General features: G+C 50.4%; 1 protein-coding gene across 3 annotated transcripts in view; it reads left to right on the top strand.

Moving 5' to 3' along the window:
- Positions 1-20,235, top strand: part of LOC140428683 (myosin-7-like) — a 324,346-nt gene that overhangs the window by 292,754 nt on the left and 11,357 nt on the right. For all 3 annotated transcript variants that reach the window (XM_072515412.1, XM_072515413.1, XM_072515414.1), the window contains 7 exons: positions 2,769-2,961; positions 7,505-7,708; positions 7,795-7,920; positions 12,655-12,825; positions 14,292-14,396; positions 19,042-19,137; positions 19,221-19,349. In XM_072515412.1, the coding sequence (XP_072371513.1) occupies positions 2,769-2,961; positions 7,505-7,708; positions 7,795-7,920; positions 12,655-12,825; positions 14,292-14,396; positions 19,042-19,137; positions 19,221-19,349 (1,024 nt within the window). The remainder of the gene's footprint in view (positions 1-2,768; positions 2,962-7,504; positions 7,709-7,794; positions 7,921-12,654; positions 12,826-14,291; positions 14,397-19,041; positions 19,138-19,220; positions 19,350-20,235) is intronic.

Genomic DNA, 20,235 nt, shown 5'->3' on the forward strand with positions numbered 1-20,235 from the left:
ATCCAGATGAATCGGGAAAGTAATCACCAATTTCCCTCCGATGACTGTGAATCTTTTCACTGCTGCATTGATTCTGCAAATTAGCGCAGTGTTTGCTCCACAAATCACCGAACGTTAAAAAGCTGAGATAAACACCTTTTATCTTCCGGGTAGGCACGCTACAACCTTCCGGTCTCAACATCAAATTCATCTGAGCTCATTCAGATGATTCGCTCTACCCCACCTCCACCTTTTGTTTTCATCCCATTTCATCTTAACTGTTTATTTCTTTCTTGTCTTTCTTTATATATATTCCCTCCCCCCATCTTATCCCCCCTCTCCTTGCCTTTCTCCCCTTTGCTTCCCTCCCCCCCCCCCCCCCCCCCACATCTGTCACAGTTTACCCTCTGATTTCTGATTTTAGTTTCTCTGCTGTTTGGCCTTTCACACCTCTTATTCTCTTGGGGGACTGCCATTAGAACTCTCTTCCCTTGGTTTCTCTGGCTATGACTCATCTTTCATTCCCTCACCCCACATTATAAATATTTGGATTGGATTGGATTTGTTTATTGTCACGAGGTACAGTGAAAAGTATTTTTCTGTGAGCAGCTCAAAAGATCATTAAGTACATGGGAAGAAAAGAAAATACATAATAGGGCAACACAAGGTACACAATGTAACTACATAAGCATTGTCATCGGGTGAAGCATACAGGGTGTAGTGTTAATGAACTCAGTCCATAAGAGAGTCATTTAGGAGTCTGGTGACAGTGGGGAAGAAGCTGTTTTTGAGTCTGTTTGTGCGTGTTCTCAGACTTCTGTATCTCCTGCCCGATGGAAGAAGTTGGAAGAGTGAGTAAGCCGGGTGGGAGGGGCCTTTGATTATACTGCCCGCTTTCCCCAGGCAGCGGGAGGTGTAGATGGAGTCAATGGATGGGAGGCAGGTTCGTGTGATGGACTGGGCGGTGTTCACGACTCTCTCAAGTTTCTTGCGGTCCTGGGCCGAGCAGTTGCCATACCAGGCTGTGATGCAGCCTGATAGGATGCTTTCTATGGTGCATCTGTAAAAGTTGGTAAGAGTCAATGTGGACATGCCGAATTTCCTTAGTTTCCTGAGGAAGTATAGGCGCTGTTGTGCTTTCTTGGTGGTAGTGTCGGCGTGGGTGGACCAGGACAGATTTTTGGTGATGTGCACCCCTAGGAATTTGAAACTGCTAACCATCTCCACCCCGGCCCCGTTGATGCTGACAGGGGTGTGTACAGTACGTTGCTTCCTGAAGTCAATGACCAGCTCTTTAGTTTTGCTGGCATTGAGGGAGAGATTGTTGTCGCTACACCACTCCACTAGGTTCTCTATCTCCCTTCTGTATTCGGACTCATCGTTATTCGAGATCCGGCCCACTATGGTCGTATCGTCAGCAAACTTGTAGGTGGAGTTGGAACCAAGTTTTGCCACGCAGTCGTGTGTGTACAGGGAGTAGAGTAGGGGGCTAAGTACGCAGCCTTGCGGGGCGCCGGTGCTGAGGACTATTGTGGAGGAAGTGTTGTTGTTCATTCTTACTGATTGTGGTCTGTTGGTCAGAAAATCGAGGATCCAGTTGCAGAGTGGGGAGCCAAGTCCTAGGTTTTGGAGCTTTGATATGAGCTTGGCTGGGATTGTCGTGTTGAAGGCGGAGCTGTAGTCAATAAATAAGAGTCTAATGTAGGAGTCCTTGTTTTCGAGATGCTCTAGGGATGAGAAATGGTGTCTGATGTGGACCGGTTGCAGCGGTATGCGAATTGCAGTGGATCAAGGCGTTCTGGGAGTATGGAGGTGATGCGCTTCATGATCAACCTCTCGAAGCACTTCATTATGACTGAAGTCAGGGCCACTGGTCGGTAGTCATTGAGGCACGTTGCCTGGTTCTTCTTTGGCACCGGTAGGATGGTGATCTTCTTGAAGCAGGTGGGGACCTCGGAGTGGAGTAGGGACAGGTTAAAGATGTCCGCGAATACCTCTGCCAGCTGGTCCGTGCAGGCTCTGAGTGCACAACCAGGGGTCCCGTCCTGTCCCGTCGCCTTCCGAGGGTTCACTTTCCGGAAGGCCAATCTGACTTCGGAAGCTGTGATGGTGGGTATGGGTGAGTTATGGGCTGCTGGGGCACTCGCCAGCGGATTGTTGGTTACCTGCTCGAACCGAGCATAGAATGCATTGAGTTCATCGGGGAGGGGTGCGCTGCTGCCGGAGATACTGTTCGGCTTCACTTTGTAGCCCGTTATGTTGTTTAGTCCTTGCCACAACCGCCGAGAGTCTGTCTGTGACTCTAGCTTGGTTTGATATTCTCTCTTGGCATCTCTGATGGCTTTGCGGAGGTCGTACCTGGATTTCTTGTATAGGTCAAGGTCGTCTGCCTTGAACGCCTCAGATCTGTCCTTCAGTAGGGAGTCAATCTCGCGATTGAGCCATGGTTTCCGGTTGGGGAACGTACGTACCGCTTTCTTTGGCACGCAGTCGTCCACACATTTGCTGATGAAGTCTGTGACGGTGGTGGCATACTCATTTAAGTTGGTCGCTGAGTTCATAAATATGGACCACTTAAATATTAAATATTTCCCACTTGCTATGCCTTTTAGCTGTGACAAAGGGTCATCTGGACTCGAAACGTTCGCTCTTTTCTCCCTACAGATGCTACCAGAGCTGCTGAGATTTTCCAGCATTTTCTCTTTTGGTTTTAGATTCCAGCATCCGCAGTAATTTGTTTTTATATAAACAACTTTTTATTTATTTTAAATCTGCCATGCTTGTTTCAGGCATAACCACCAGCGAACCATGGAACTGATGCAGGCAACACTGGATTCGGAGGCAAAGGCCAGAAATGAAGCTATTCGGCTGAAGAAGAAAATGGAGGGAGATCTGAATGAGATGGAACTGCAGCTGAATCACGCCAACAGACAGGCGGTGGAATCACAGAAGTTGCTGCGGAGCCTCCAGGCCCAGTACAAGGTGAGTCGAGGCCAGTGACTGTGGACAGCAAGAGATCAAGGCGGCACGGTAGCACAGTGGTTAGCACTGTCGCTTCACAGCGCCAGAGTCCCAGGTTCGATTCCCGGCTTTGGTCACCGTCTGTGCTGAGTCTGCATGGTGATGCACTATCAATTAACACGAGACGAGCGTAGAGAGTAATCAAGGCTTTATTAAGCAGAGATGTGTGGCCTCCCGCAGCTGCTACCAGAATGGGAGCAGCTCGGTGTGCACACACATTTATGCTCCGCCTACTGGGCGGAGCCAGCAGGCAGGGATCTACCCCTGTACCTGTACTACAGAAGCCTTACAGTATTACCTCTAATACAACTATTATACAAACAGTGGTGACTACCACATTCACCCCCTGTTAAAAAAGAGTCCAGCTGGGGGGGGCGGTGCAATTTTTTTTACAGGTTTGGGAGAATTTAAAGTTTACAGTCTGGTGAAAATTTACAAATTCAGCTGGTCGGGTGCCTTGATCCTCCGCTGTGAGCGCCTCGGTCCCGGTGGTGATGCGGGCACCGACTTGGTTGCCTGTCACTCCGAGAGCGTGTTTTCCTCATCTTCGTCCCCGGGTGGAACCAGTGGGAGGACAGATCGTCCTGGGGCGGGGGCTGTAGTGAAGTGCGCTGGGGGGAGGGTGGTTGGCGCAGGGGCAATCGGAAGAGGGGTTGTTGGGTGGTGGACCGTGGGTGGGGATCCAGCTGGTGCCAGGTCCCGGAGGGAGACTGTGTCCTGGCGGCTGTTGGGGTACGCCACGTAGGCGTACTGCGGGTTTGCATGCAGCAGTTGTACCCTTTCGACCAACGGGTCCGCCTTGTGGATCCGCACGTGTTTGCGTAGGAGGACGGGTCCTGGAGCTGTCAGCCACATTGGGGGCGAAACCCCAGAGGTGGACTTCCTGGGGAAGACAAGGAGACGTTCATGGGGGGTTTCATTAGTCGCAGTGCAGAGTAGTGATCGAATGGAGTGGAAGGCGTCGGGGAGGACCTCCTGCCAGCGGGAGACCGGGAGATGTTTAGACCGTAGGGCCAGCAGGACGGCCTTCCAGACCGTCCCGTTCTCTCCACATGCCCGTTTCCCCGGGGGTTGTAACTGGTCGTCCTGCTCGAGGCAATGCCCTTGCTGAGCAGGAACTGGCGCAGCTCATCGCTCATAAAGGAGGATCCCCAGTCGCTGTGGACGTAAACGGGGAAACCAAACAGGGCGAAGATGCTGTTGAGGGCTTTAATGACCGTGGCAGACGTCATATCGGGGCATGGGATGGCGAAGGGGAATCGGGAATACTCATCGACCACGTTCAGGAAGTCTGTGTTTCAGTCGGTGGAGGGGAGGGGCCCTTTGAAGTCCATGCTGAGGCGCTCAAAGAGGCGGGAGGCCTTCACCAGGTGCGCTCGATCTGGCCGGTAGAAGTGCGGTTTGCACTCCGCGCAGGCCTGGCAGTCTCTGGTGACAGCCCTGACCTCCTCAATGGAGTAGGGCAGGTTGCGTGCCTTTATGAAGTGGACAAACCGGGTGACCCCTGGGTGACAGAGACCATCGTGTAGGGCCCGGAGTCGGTCCATTTGTGTGCTGACACATGTACCTCGGGATAGGGTATCAGGGGGCTCGTTGAGCTTCCCGGGGCGATACAAAGTCTCGTAATTGTAGGTGGAGAGCTCAATCCTCCACCTCAAGATTATATCATTTTTGATCTTGCCCCCCCCTGTGTGTTATTAAACATGAAGGCAACCGACCGTTGGTCAGTGAGGAGAGTGAATCTCCTGCCGGCCAGGTAATGCCTCCAATGCCGCACAGCTTCAACGATGGCCTGGGCCTCCTTTTCGACAGAGGAGTGCCGAATATCAGAGGCATGAAGGGTGCGGGAAAAGAAGGCCACGGGCCTGCATGCCTGGTTGAGGGTGGCGGCCAGAGCCACGTCCAATGCATCGCTCTCGACCTGAAAGGGAGGGTTTCTTAGACCGCGTGCATCGTGGCCTTCGCGATGTCTACCTCGATGCGGTTGAAGGCCTGCGGGCCTCAGCCGCCAGGGGGAAAACTGTGGAGTGGATGAGTGGGCGGGCCTTGTCCGCATAGTTAGGGACCCACTGGGCATAACAGGAGAAAAACCCCAGGCATCGTTTCAGGGCCTTGGGACAGTGGGGGAGGGGGGGTTCCAGGAGGGGGCGCATGCGGTCGGGGTCGGGCCCTAGAACTCCATTTTCCACAACATAGCCAAGGATGGCAAAGCGGTTGATGCGGAACACGCATTTCTCCTTATTGTACATGAGGTTCAGGAGTTTGGCGGTGTGGAGAAATTTGAAACGGTTAGCGCCGTGGTCCTACTGGTCGTGGCCGCAGATGGTGACGTTATCTAGGTACGGGAAGGTGGCCCGCAGCCCGTACCGGTCAACCATTCGGTCCATCTCACGTTGGAAGACCAAGACCCCGTTAGTGACGCCGAAGGGAACCCTAAGGAAGTGGTAAAGGCGGCCGTCTGCTTCGAACGCAGTGTATTGGCGATCCGCCTTGCGGATGGGGAGCTGGTGGGAGGCAGATTTCAGGTCCACTGTGGAAAAGACCCGGTACTGTGCAATCTGATTGACCATATCAGGTATGCGTGGGAGGGGGTATGCGTCGAGCTGCGTGTACCGATTGATGGTCTGACTGTAGTCAATGACCATCCTGTTTTTCTCCCCAGTTTTGACCACTACCACTTGGGCTCTCCAGGGGCTGTTGCTGGCCTCAATGACCCCTTGCCGCAGCAGCCGCTGGACCTCAGACCTGATGAAGGTCCTGTCCTGGGCGCTGTACCGTCTGCGCCTGGTGGCGACGGGTTTGCAATCCGGGGTGAGGTTTGCAAACAGGGAAGGTGGGTCGACCTTAAGGGTCGTGAGGCCGCATACGGTGAGGGGTGGTAGGGGCCCGCCGAATTTTAGAGTTAAGCTTTGGAGGTTGTACTGGAAGTCCAGGCCGAGTAACAGGGCAGCGCAGAGGTTGGGGAGGACGTAGAGCCGGAAATTGCTGAACTCCACGCCCTGGACAGTGAGAGTGGTGATGCAGTACCCCCGGATTTCCACTGAGTGGGATCCGGAGGCCAGGGAGATTCTCTGGTTAACTGGGTGTACCGCGAGGGAGCAGCACCTTACCGTATCGGGGTGGATGAAGCTTTCCGTGCTCCCGGAGTCAAGAAGGCAAGAAGTCTTGTGCCCATCGATTTTCACCGTCATCGTCGCGGTTGCGAGGTTGTGCGGCCGGGACTGGGCGAGCGTGATGGAGGCGAGTTGCGGCTGGTGTGGCGATGTGGCGTTGGCTGCTTGAGGGTGCAGCTGTAGGCGATCAGGCTTGATACGAAGTTCCATCGCTGTCATATCTCTGCTTAATAAATTGATGCACTATCAATTACGATGAGATGAGAGTAGAGAGTAATCGAGGCTTTATTAAGCAGAGATGTGTGGCCTCCTGCAGCTGCTACCAGAATGGGACACACAATTATACTCCGCCTACTGGGCGGAGCCAGCAGGCAGGGATCTACCCCTGTACCTGTAGTACAGGAGCCTTACCGTATTACCAGTTTTGGTCTCCTTACCAGAGAAAGGACATATTGGCACTGGAGGGGGTGCAGAGGAGATTCACTAGGTTGATCCCAGAATTGAGGGGATTAGATTATGACGAGAGGTTGAGTAGACTGGGACTGTACTCATTGGAGTTTAGAAGGATGCGGGGGGATCTTACTGAGACATATAAAATTATGAAGGGAATAGATAGGATAGATGCGGGCAGGTTGTTTCCACTGGTCGGGGAAAGCAGAACTAGGGGGCATAGCCTCAAAATAAGGGGAAGTAGATTTAGGACTGAGTTTAGGAGGAACTTCTTCACCCAAAGGGTTGTGAATCTCTGGAATTCCTTGCCCAGTGAAGCAGTTGAGGCTCCTTCTTTAAACGTTTTTAAGAAAAAGATAGATGCCTTTCTAAAGAATAAAGGGATTCGGGGATATGGTGTTCGGGCCGGAAAGTGGAACTGAGTCCACAAAGATCAGCCATGATCTCATTAAATGGCGGAGCAGGCTCGAGGGGCCAGATGGCCTACTCCTGCTCCTAGTTCTTATGTTCTTACCTCTAATACAACTATTATACAAACAGTGGTGACTACCACACATGTTCTCCCCGTGTCTGTGTGGGCTTCCTCCGGTTTCCTCCCACAAGTCCCGAAAGACGTGCTGTTAGGTGAATTGGACATTCTGAATTCTCCCTCCGTGTACCCGAACAGGCGCCGGAGTGTGGTGACTAGGGGATTTTCACAGTAACTTCATTACAGTGTTAATGTAAGCCTACTTGTGACAATAATAAAGACTATTATTATTATTATTATTAATAATAAGATACAACTTTAAAAGCAATTCCACAGGATTGAATGAGACTGAATAACTAACTTTGGATCTAACTCTGATGTATGCAGAATAATTCAGAAGGTGTTATTTAAAATGCTCAATCGAGGAATTCTTGAAAATTAGTGACACTAAAATAAAATGCAATTTGTGCAGGACATTCAACTGGAACTTGATGAAACAATTCGACAAAACGATGATTACAAGGAGCAGATTGCGGCTTCAGAGCGACACAGCAACCTGCTGGTGGCGGAGTTAGAGGAGCTGCGAGCTGTTCTAGAACAGTCTGAGAGAGGCCGCAAACTCGCCGAGCAGGAATTACTGGAAGCCGTTGAGCGTGTGAACCTGCTGCATTCACAGGTAGAGCAGAGGCACCACTTGTAAACAATGAGGATCCAGCTGCAGGTGGACCGGGTCCAATAATCTCTTATTTTGCTTTTGTCCAGAATACTGGTCTCATTAATCAGAAAAAGAAGCTGGAGAATGACATTAATTCGCTGAGCACCGAGGTGGAAGACGCAGTTCAGGAATGTCGGAATGCAGAGGACAAAGCGAAGAAGGCAATAACAGATGTAAGTTGGGAGACGGTGGGAATCTTTATGCTGCTTATTTAATGGCAAGGGAGGCAAGTGCCCAGTTTTGTTGCATTCTGAAAACTTGCCCAATTCACCAGCGGTTACATAAACTTGCAGGGAATGTGAGTGAAATATACGGCCAGGGGAAAGCCGCTGTATCTTACAGACTGGGAAACATTCAGACCTGGACATAAATTACCGGACACACTGGACCAAGTTCACACTTTACCTCAGAGGAGTTTCAATTCAACCTCTTGTTGCATTACTTGGACATCAGGACAGCGGCTGTAGGTGTCGATGTGCTGGTCACTGCAACTTGCTGGTTCACATGGCAGGATCTCCTCTCCTCGTGTTTTCGGACTGTCAGCTGAGTGACTGCGAGTGGGAGGGGCTGAGGGAGGCCTTTACTCTAACTATTGACAGTAAGAAGTTTTACAACACCAGGTTAAAGTCCAACAGGTTTGCTTTGATATCACTAGCTTTCGGAGCGCTGCTCCTTCCTCAGGTGAATGAAGAGGTCTGTTCCAGAAACATATATATATAGACAAATTCAAAGATGCCAAACAATGCTTGGAATGCGAGCATTAGCAGGTGATTAAATCTTTACAGATCCAGAGATGGGGTAACCCAGGTTAAAGAGGTATGAATTGTCTCAAGCCAGGACAGTTGGTAGGATTTCACAAGCCCAGGCCAGATGGTGGGGGGTGAATGTAATGCAACATGAATCCCAGGCGCAGGTCTGGCCCATTACCCGACCCTACGCCACAGCAGTCACCCGGGCCATCTTCAAATTTATCTGGAGATCCAAGATGGACCGTGTCCGAAGGGACACCATGTACAAACCTCTGGAGAAGGGAGGGCAGAACGTACCCAACACCTCCCTCATCCTGTTGGCCACCTCTGTGTCCAGCTGCATCAAGCTGTGCGTGGACCGCCAGTATGCAAACACCAAGTGTCACTACATACTGAGGTTCTACCTGTCCCCGGTGTTACGAAGGATGGGCCTGGCCTCATTGCCGCGGAACGCTCCAAGTAGTTGGACCGTGCCGTATCACCTGTCCTTCGTGGAAATTTTTTTGAAGGAAAACACCTTTGACCACAAGGCAATGAAGCAGTGGTCAGCACGTAATGTCCTCGAGGCCCTCGGGGAAAAGGAGACCGTGGAGGACGTTGGACGGTTCCCTGAGCAGACTGCCAGAGTCATCTGGCAGAACGCCTCATCACCAGAACTTTCAAACAAGCACCAAGACCTAGCTTGGCTGGTGGTGAGAAGGGCCCTCCCTGTCAGATTCTTCATGCACACCCGAAGGCTCTGCGCCAATGCACGCTGCCCTCGGAGTGGCTGTGGGGGAAATGAGACAGTCACCCACCTCCTTGTGCCTTTGCAAAGAAGGTCTGGAGAGAGATGCAGTGGTATTTGTCAAGGTTTATCCCGAGCAGCTCTGTGACACGGGACTCTGTGCTCTACGGACTGTTTCCAGGGACACACACCGAGACAAATATCAACTGCTGCTGGAAGGTCATCAACTCGGTGAAAGACGTTCTTTGGTCTGCCCGAAACTTGCTGATCTTCCAGTGCAAAGAATTGTCCTTGACCGAGTGTTGCAGATGGGCACATTCCAAGGTCCAGGACTACGTGCTGAGGGACGCACTCCAGCTTGGGGTACCCGGCACCAAGGCTCAATGGGGAAAGACCACTGTGTAAGGTCTTACCAGCAAATGTACACCGAGGGGCAGGTAACAGTGTAAACCCCCCTCGGTCTGGGCCACCAACACTCCAATGTATAAAATAAAATAAACATGACATTGTAAATATTTAAGAAGGAATTGAAACGTAAAGAGTGATATGTGTATAATAGTATCAAAATTGAATGGAAGAAAGTCAAGGGAATGTGTAACTCTGATGGAAATGTACAGTCAAGACAATTCGAAATGATCTGTTATGCTTATGATAAATTTTATGAATAAAGTATATTTTTTTGAAAAAAAAACATGAATCCCAGGTCCCGGTTGAGACCGCACTCATGTGTGCGGAACTTGGCTATAAGTTTCTGCTCGGCGATTCTGCGTTGTCGCGCGTCCTTAAGGCCGCCTTGGAGAACGTGTACCCGAAGATCAGAGGCTGAATGCCCTTGACTGCTGAAGTGTTCCCCGACTGGAAAGGGAACATTCCTGCCTGGTGATTGTCGCGCGATGTCCGTTCATTCGTTGTCGCGGCATCTGCATGGTCTCGCCAATGTACCACGCTTCGGGACATCCTTTCCTGCAGCGTATGAGGTAGACAACGTTGGCCGAGTCGCACGAGTACGTACCGCGTACCTGGTGGGTGGTGTTCTCACGTGTAATAGTGGTATCCACGTCGATGATCTGGCACGTCTTGCAGAGATTGCCATGGCAGTGTTGTGTGGTGTCGTGGTCACTGTTCTGAAGACTGGGTAGTTTGCTGCAAACAATGGTTTGTTTGAGGTTGCGCGGTTGTTTGAAGTACAGGACGCGCGACAACGCAGAATCGCCGAGCAGAAACTTATAGCCAAGTTCCGCACACATGAGTGCGGCCTCAACCGGGACCTAGGATTCATGTCGCATTACATTCATCCCCCACCATCTGGCCTGGGCTTGCGAAATCCTACCAACTGTCCTGGCTTGACACAATTCACACCTCTTTAACCTGGGGTTACCCCATCTCTGGATCTGTAAAGATTTAATCACCTGCTAATGCTCGCATTCCAAGCATTGTCTGGCATCTTTGAATCTGTCTATATATGTGTTTCTGGAACAGACCTCTTCATTCACCCGAGGAAGGAGCAGCGCTCCGAAAGCTAGTGATATCGAAACAAACCTGTTGGACTTTAACCTGGTGTTGTAAGACTTCTTACTGTGCTCACCCCAGTCCAACGCCGGCATCTCCACATCCTAACTATTGACCAGAATGAGAGGTTCATTATGGGCTGCACAGTGGTTAGCACTGCTGCCTCACAGCTCCAGGGACCCGGGTTCAATTCCAACCTTGGGTGACTGTGCAGAGTTTGCACTTTCTCCCTGTGTCTGCGTGGATTTCCTCCGGGTGCTCCGGTTCCCTCCCACATGTGCAGGTTTGAAGGGGCTTAGTGGGCCTAGGTGGGATGCTCTTTCAGAGGGTCAGTGTAGACTTGATGGGACGAATGGCCTCCTTCTGCACTGTAGGGATTCTATGGATTAAGGGTGTTGTTCATACAATCCAGGTGGTATGATGGGCAGGATGGTAGCATAGTGGTTAGCACAGTAGCTTCATAGCTCCAGGGTCCCAGGTTCAATTCCCGGCTTGGGTCACTGTCTGTGCGGAGTCTGCACGTTCTCCCTGTGTCTGCGTGGGTTTCCTCCCACAGTTCAAAGCTGTGCAGGTTAGGTGGATTGGCCATTCTAAATTGCCCTTAGTGTCCAAAAAGGTTAGGTAGCGTTACTGGGTTATGGGGACAGGGTAGAGGTGTGGGGCTTAAGTAGAGTGCTCTTTCCAAGAGCTGGTGCAGACTCAATGGGCTGAATGGCCTCCTTCTGCACTGTAAATTCTATGATGGTGACCTGCCCATAACTCACACAAACACTCTGCTGACATCACTCCACATTACATCAGGATTTTTCAACCCACGGACAAGTGTCCGTGGAGGGGGTCGTGGAGGGTCACAGTGTCCCGAATCCAGCAACCGCTAACGCAGTTTCCCAATGTCAGCATCCAGAATCCAGCAGGGAAAATCCTGCCGAAAATGTCAGTTCAGTACTCCAGAGGGAGCTGTTATTTGATGGATTTCCTGTAGGCCTCGTGGTTCTCCCCAAACCCCGCCTCCCCATCCTGGCTGCGGCTCCCTTCTCCGGGACATGACTGGAGAGTTATGAATATTTGAGAACATTTTTCAATGTCCATTTTGTCTGGTTAATAACAACCAGAACAGTTAGTTTGTCAGTTGTCTGTGGGTCAGTTTTAGTGTTGTCAACATTCATCAATATTGATGAACTTGTTCCCAATAATGTAGGTTGAAGTTGAATAAATTGCATCAAATAGCTAAATTTCATTTAAGCCAATTATAAATCAAGATTTTAATATCACTATCTTCAGGTTTATGGCTGTTTTATTTACAAGAACCACAAATGGCTCTCTCACACTGATACCTGTTCTTTGTTCTCCTCACCTCAATCTTCCTCCTTCTCTCCTTTGCCCCCTCGAGAGGATGAATGCAGATTCACAATTGTTGGCATCCCTCCCGTATCTGTCATGAGTAACAATCCTTCATGTGTGACCCTGGACAGTGAACCTTTACAGGTGGGAGGACATCACAGACACCTGACCCTGTTCTCACTCAATGTTGACAGAAATTCAATGCATCAGAGGCTACTGGATAGTGAATAGGAACAGGAAAACGAGATGTTTTATTTTCCCTCCCTTGCCTGGGGATTGAAAACTTCAGTGTCTCAAACATTGCCTTGAATCAGGATAGACTGGGTTAGAAAACGTGATGTTGTCCCAAAGCTCGACTGGCGACGGTCCCGAAGGGAGGTCAGTGGCAAAAGTGGGTCCCGGGAAAAAACCGTATGAAAAACGCTGCATTATATGTTGCAGAAGCAGCAGGAATGTATTTCCAGATTCATGACAGGATTTAGTCACTATCAAGCAGACAGTCCGAGAACTCCAATTTGTTAAATATTAATACATTCCCATTCTTCGTGTTTGTTTCTAATCATCAGCTTTAATGTTTTCAGGCTGCAATGATGGCAGAGGAACTGAAGAAGGAACAAGATACCAGTGCACATCTGGAGAGGATGAAAAAGAACATGGAACAGACAACGAAAGACTTGCAGCTGCGATTGAGTGAAGCTGAACAGATTGCGTTGAAGGGAGGCAAGAAACAGATTCAGAAACTGGAGACTAGAGTGAGTTACATCAGCAAAAGAGTCAGTATTTGTTCAGCCTACACGCGGTTAGAGCTGGGAGCAGGGATAGGAGTTGGGGCAAGGATGCAGCTCACCTGGAGCAAGGTCCTGAAGCCAGATAGATTCATCGGCAAGTCTCCCCCGCACCCCAGTCTCAGGATGTGGGGTAGGCCATTTAGAAATGAGATTTAGAGAAACCTCCTCACTCAGAGGGTGGTGAAGGCCGTGGAGGTCAAGTCATGGAATATACTTCAGAAGGAAACAGACAGATTTCTAGACTCTAAGGTTGTTGAAGGGAAGCATGTGGAGTGTGTTGTGATTGAGGAGGAGCTGGGATCAGATTGAATGGAGGAGTAAGCTCAAAGGGCCGAATGGCCCCTCCTATTTTTTATGTTTCTATCCCAGGCAGAATAAGTAGCTGGTGGGTGGGAGCGGGATATTAGAAGGCAGGCGAGCTCAGAGGAAGGAGTGAAAACAATGCCAGCACCCCCTTGGTTTCTGGGGAATTCCAAATTCTTACAGCTTTCAAAGAAACTGAAGAATTTAACCACCTGGCCTTTATACAAATGCTGGAAATATTCAGCAGGTCCACCAGTATCTGAGAGAGAGAAACAATGTTAATGTGTCAAGTCTATAACTAATGGAAGAGACATTCCTGAAACATTAACTGTTTCACTCTCCATGAATATAATCTGTTTTACTCAGTCCACACGGCCTGATCGGCCCTGAATTTCCAGAATCTCAGTTCCAGCATCTGTAGCATTTTGCTTTTGTTTCTTCAACTCTTAGATAGCTCATTGAGTTTATCTGGTCACCGAGCAAAGAATAGTGAGCTCCAATCCTGCTTCCATGCAAAATGGTGAGGCCACTGCTGGGCCGGAGGGAGCTGATATTGAGAAGACGTGAGGGTCCAGAATGTTGCCCCGCCTCCTCGTCATCATTGGTGACCCGTCACTAAATTGAAAAGAAACCGTTTTGGAAGAAAGTTTCAGCATTCAGCTCATGGAGGCGGTGACATCGCGTAAATCCAGCCTTGAATACAACCTGAGTTACAACGCAGCCCAGAAGCAGCATATTATGGGGTTGATTTGATTTGCACTGTCTGTATCTACACAGCGACAGGACTGAGGTTCCCTCGAGATCTGAAACAGATTCACATTCCTGCACCCAAACTTCAAATTCTTAGCCCAGCTGTGCAAACAGTGAGAGAAATGAGTTTTGATGACTAATTCAGTTTGATGAACAGGCAAAATATCCACCCCAATCAGACTAGCTTCAATCCACATAAACAGCACCATCGCTAACGTACTTCACTTAAAGATGGCTCCAATTATTCTTCTTTAAAACGTGGGAATTCACAAATAATTATACAGAATTCTCTTCAAATCCAGTCTCTGTCTGAATTGCAGCATGAATGTTTCAGCAAAACCTTGCTTCACTGAGTGATTTTCTTTTCTGTTTTCCAGGTGAGGGAGCTGGAATCTGAGCTGGAGACTGAACAAAGGAAAAATGCAGAATCTATGAAAGGCCTTCGAAAGTATGAGAGGAGAATCAAGGAACAGATGTACCAGGTAAAACTGCCAATTTACGTGGAATCCTTCACCTTTCCTGCCACCATCATTGCTGCATTTCCTTAAGCAGGAACCTGAATTGCTGCACATTCCCACCTTAGAGTAAGAAATAGGGAGGAGTCCGGACGCCTGTGGCCCATCAGCTCCCTGCCATTATTCTCTTTGGCCTCGTTCCGCATCCCATTCATCTGTTTCAGTCACGACTCCAATCATGTCACTAATTTCCATAATACTCACCCGTCATCCCTGAACCCAAATTCATTGACATCCCAAATCAGACTGAAACACAGCTGTCAGCAGCACCTCCTGCAGGTGTCACTAGGTGGTGAGTTGACAGTGTCCTTTCCTATCAACTTATCTTTCTATTCCTTACTCCTTCATGCATTTATCTAGATTCACGCATCTTTTCTTATTCACTTTTTTTATTCGTACATGGATGTCGCAGCATTTATTGCCCATCCCTAATTTAAGAGCAACCACTTTGCTGTGGGTCTGGAGTCACATGTAGGCCAGACCAGGTAAGGACGGCAGATTTCCTTCCCTAAAGGGCATTAGTGACCCAGATGGGTTTTTACGACAATTAAAATGGTTTCATGATCATTAGACCTTTAATTCCAGATTTTTATTGAATTCAAATTTCACCATCTGCTGTGGTGGGATTCAAACCCGGGTCTCCAGAGAATTATCCTGGGTCTCTGCTTTACTAGTCCTGTGATAATACCACTGCCTCGCAGGGACTACTCCATGTGGTAGTCTGGGTAGACATTTCACCTGAATTCTCGAATGGATTTATGAGGGACTATCATCTGTTGATGGCCCCTGGTTTTCCTCTTCCACATTTGGAAACACCTTCTCTACTCGACCCTGTCGCACCCCTGGCTAGGCAGTTGGTTGAGGATGCAGAGCAAGGCCAGTAACACGAGTTCAAATCCCCGTACCGACTTTGCCTTCTCAACCTTACCCCTCGCCTGAGGTGTGATGATCTCCAGGTGAAATCACCACCAGTCACCTCCCCCCCTCAAAGGGGAAAGCAGCCCATGGTCACCTGGGACTGTGGCGACTTTACTTTTATTCTTGATTGATCAGGAACGGTGCCTCCACTTCAAGGTATTTCCGACTTTCACTCCAGCTACAGGAAGTTACAATTTAATTCATTTTGTGAAAGGTTCATTACCTTCCCTTCAGCACCTTTAACGTAGTGAAATATCCCAAGAGACTTAACACGGCATTATAAAACACAGTATTAGAGCGTCTTAAAGGAGGAATAGAGGTAGAGAGTGAGGAAACGCCAGAGTGAGGGAACGGCAGAGTGAGGGAACGGCAGAGTGAGGAAACGCCAGAGTGAGGAAACGCCAGAGAGCGGGAACGCCAGAGTGAGGGAACGCCAGAGTGAGGAAACGCCAGAGTGAGGGAACGTCAGAGTGAGGGAACGCCAGAGAGCGGGAACGGCAGAGTGAGGGAACGCCAGAGTGAGGGAACGGCAGAGTGAGGGAACGTCAGAGTGAGGGAACGCCAGAGAGCGGGAACGTCAGAGTGAGGAAACGCCAGAGAGCGGGAACGCCAGAGTGAGGGAACGGCAGAGTGAGGGAACGCCAGAGAGCGGGAACGCCAGAGTGAGGGAACGGCAGAGTGAGGGAACGCCAGAGTGAGGGAACGTCAGAGTGAGGGAACGCCAGAGAGCGGGAACGTCAGAGTGAGGAAACGCCAGAGAGCGGGAACGCCAGAGTGAGGGAACGCCAGAGAGCGGGAACGCCAGAGTGAGGGAACGCCAGAGAGCGGGAACGCCAGAGTGAGGGAACGGCAGAGTGTGGGAACGGCAGAGTGTGGGAACGCCAGAGACAGGGAACGCCAGAGTGAGGGAACGCCAGAGAGGGGGAACGCCAGAGTGCGGGAACGCCAGAGTGCGGGAACGCCAGAGTGCGGGAACGCCAGAGTGCGGGAACGCCAGAGTGCGGGAACGCCAGAGTGGGGGAACGCCAGAGACGGGGAACGCCAGAGAGGGGGAACGCCAGAGAGGGGGAACGCCAGAGAGGGGGAACGCCAGAGAGGGAGAACGCCAGAGAGCGGGAACGCCAGAGAGCGGGAACGCCAGAGAGCGGGAACGCCAGAGTCGGGGAACGCCAGAGACGGGGAACGCCAGAGAGGGGGAACGCCAGAGAGGTGGAACGCCAGAGAGGGAGAACGCCAGAGAGGGAGAACGCCAGAGTGCGGGAACGCCAGAGAGCGGGAACGCCAGAGTGAGGGAACGCCAGAGAGCGGGAACGCCAGAGTGCGGGAACGCCAGAGTGGGGGAACGCCAGAGTGGGGGAACGGCAGAGAGGGAAACGCCAGAGTGGGGGAACGCCAGAGTGGGGGAACGCCAGAGTGGGGGAACGCCAGAGTGGGGGAACGCCAGAGTGCGGGAACGCCAGAGTGCGGGAACGCCAGAGTGCGGGAACGCCAGAGTGCGGGAACGCCAGAGTGCGGGAACGCCAGAGTGGGGGAACGCCAGAGTGGGGGAACGCCAGAGTGGGGGAACGGCAGAGACGGGGAACGCCAGAGAGGGGAAACGCCAGAGAGGGGGAACGCCAGAGTGGGGGAACGCCAGAGAGCGGGAACGGCAGAGAGGGGGAACGCCAGAGTGGGGGAACGCCAGAGTGGGGGAACGCCAGAGAGGGGGAACGCCAGAGTGGGGGAACGCCAGAGTGGGGGAACGCCAGAGAGCGGGAACGCCAGAGTGGGGGAACGCCAGAGTGGGGGAACGCCAGAGATGGGGAACGCCAGAGATGGGGAACGCCAGAGATGGGGAACGCCAGAGTGGGGGACGCCAGGGTGGGGGGACGCCAGGGTGGGGGGACGCCAGAGTGGGGGGACGCCAGAGTGGGGGGACGCCAGAGAGCGGGAACGCCAGAGAGCGGGAACGCCAGAGTGGGGGAACGCCAGAGTGGGGGAACGCCAGAGATGGGGAACGCCAGAGAGGGGAAACGCCAGAGAGGGGGAACGCCAGAGTGGGGGACGCCAGAGTGGGGGACGCCAGAGTGGGGGAACGCCAGAGAGCGGGAACGCCAGAGAGCGGGAACACCAGAGAGCGGGAACACCAGAGTCGGGGAACGCCAATGTGGGGGAACGCCAGAGACAGGGAACACCAGAGGGAGGGAACGCCAGAGAGCGGGAACGCCAGAGTGAGGGAACGCCAGAGAGAGGGAACGCCAGAGTGGGGCAATGCCAGAGTGGGGCAATGCCAGAGTGAGGGAAAGCCAGAGTGAGGGAACGCCAGAGACCGGAAACGCCAGAGAGCGGGAACTCCAGAGAGAGGGAACGCCTGTGTGGGGGAACGCCAGAGAGAGAGGTGGTGAAAGCAACTGAAGGCACTGCGACCAATGTTGGAGCAATTAAACTCAGACTTGTACAAGAGGCCAGTATTAGAAGAGTTGAGTGATCTGGGAGGGTTGTGGGGCTCGAGGAGATGACAGTGAGGTACAGGAGGGTGAGGAGTGCAGAGATCTCAGAGGGTATGGGACTGGGGGAGATGATAGGGAGGGTGAGGAGTGCAAAGGTATCGGAGGGTTGTGGGACTGGAGGAGATTAGAGATAGGGAGGGCAAAAGTCATGGAGAATTTGAAAACTAAGATTAGAATTTTAAAAGTCCCTTGTCTGAAAGTAACTCAGTGAACACGGGTGATATGGGGATGAGACTTACAGTAAGTTGTTGGTAGCAGAGCAGAGGGAAGTAGCTCTGTCACGGGATTCAAGGTTCTGAAAGTTCACCCATGAAATTGCAGGTCTGGTATTGTTATGAATACAAATCTCCAAGAACAATGTCTTCTTTTAATTGCATAGACATTGAATTATTTGATTGGGAACTGACTTTTCCAAGCAGTCACCTGACTTGAACTAAATGACCAGCAAGGCACCAGAGAAGAAAATAACTATTTGTTTATCTGAACATTAATTGTTAGAGAATAAAGACTACTGTTTTCAGAGGCTGAGCACAGATGAGTTTCTGTTTTGAACCTAGTGTGGGAATAAAATAAAAGGTTGCCCAACCCGCCCTCGCCTGATCTTGGCTGTAATTCCGTGTAATTGTCAATATCCAGCTAGTAATCTTCATCTTGTTATAACTCATCTGTATTTGGAAACCCAAGAAACTGAGATGAGAGAGAGAACACAAGGACATTGCTCAAGCTCCTTCGGAAAGAATTTCCAGGCAACATCTGCGACCAGTTATTTGTCTTTGCACACGCAGATCGACAGTGTCAAAACCCTTCGAACTTTATCCTTTTTCATAAAGTTTTCCGATTGGTCAAAAAGAACTATTTTCCTTAAACCCAACCTCTGCTGAGACCCTGTTTTGTCCTGTGTGTGTCCTCTGTATGTGTGTGTGTGTATATATGTGCGTATTGGGATTTAAAGGGGTATTTAGTTATACTTCCTGATTACAATTCGTTCATGAACCAATTAGTTTTAAAAACTTATTTTTAAAAAGCAAGTTGTGTTTCATAACTAATGAATCATTGTGTTTATTGAAAGAAACCTGGTTAAACCCTCTAACAATAGTGAAAATAAACAATTGGCCATTTTGGTAAGTGAATAAACATTGAGAGTAGTGAGACTAGGGAAAGTGTGCCGTCCTGCCACAGTGTTAACCTGTCAATTCCCTTCCCAGGGTGAGGAGGACAGGAAAAACATCTTTTGTATGCAAGACCTCATTGACAAGCTGCAGCTGAAAGTCAAGGGCTACAAGCGACAGGCTGAAGAGGCTGTGAGTTTACCCGGAGTGACACCAAGTTTTGTCACATTTATACCCATTTACTGAGCAAATAATATTTTGTGGTTTCATCACAGGAAGGAAATGCCAGCACCAACCTAACCAAGTACAGGACATTACAACATGAGCTGAATGATGCTGAGGAACGTGCTGAGATAGCTGAATCTCAGGTCAACAAGCTAAGAACCAAAAGCAGGGATATCAAGGTATGAAACCTACCAGCAGCTTCACCTTAAACAATTCGCCCAATATACTGAAACATCAGATTTTTAGGTCATATGATGCAACTGAAATTATCTAAAAATATATTTCTGCTGCCGAGACCCTCATCCATGACTTTGTTTCCTCTATACTTGATTACAATACTCTCCTAGCCAACCTCTCCTCTTCCAACCCGCATAAACCTGCTGGAAGGTTGGTAATGAACGAAAGTCGTGAACACCGCCCCGTCCATCACACAAACCTGCCTCCATCTACACCTCCCGCTGCCTCCATCTACACCTCCCGCTGCCTCCATCTACAGCTCCCGCTGCCTGGGGAAAGCGGGCAGCATAATCAAAGACGCCTCCCACCAGGCTTACTCACTCTTCCAGCTTCTTCCATCGGGCAGGAGATACAGAAGTCTGAGAACACGCACGAGCAGACTCAAAAACAGCTTCTTCCCCACTGTCACCAGACTCCTAAATGACCCTCTTATGGACTGATAAAACCATCAGATATAGGAGCAGAATTAGGCCACTCGGCCCATCGAGTCTGCTCCGCCATTCAATCATGGCTGATATTTTTCTCATCCCCATTCTCCTGCCTTCTCTCCATAACCCCTGATCCCCTTATTAATCAAGAACCTATCTATCTCTGTCTTAAAGACACTCAGTGAATTGGCCTCCACAGCCTCGTGCGGTAAAGAGTTCCACAGAGTCACCCCCGTCTGGCTGAAGAAATTCCTCCTCATCTCTGTTTTAAAGGATCGTCCCTTTAATCTGAAATTGCGTCCTCTGCTTCTAGTTTTTCCGACAAGTGGAAACATCCTCTCCGCGTCCACTCTATCCAGGACTCGCAGTATCCTGTAAGTTTCAATAAGATCCCCCCCTC

This window comes from Scyliorhinus torazame, chromosome 8 (assembly GCF_047496885.1).
Source record: "Scyliorhinus torazame isolate Kashiwa2021f chromosome 8, sScyTor2.1, whole genome shotgun sequence".
NCBI lineage: Eukaryota > Metazoa > Chordata > Chondrichthyes > Carcharhiniformes > Scyliorhinidae > Scyliorhinus > Scyliorhinus torazame.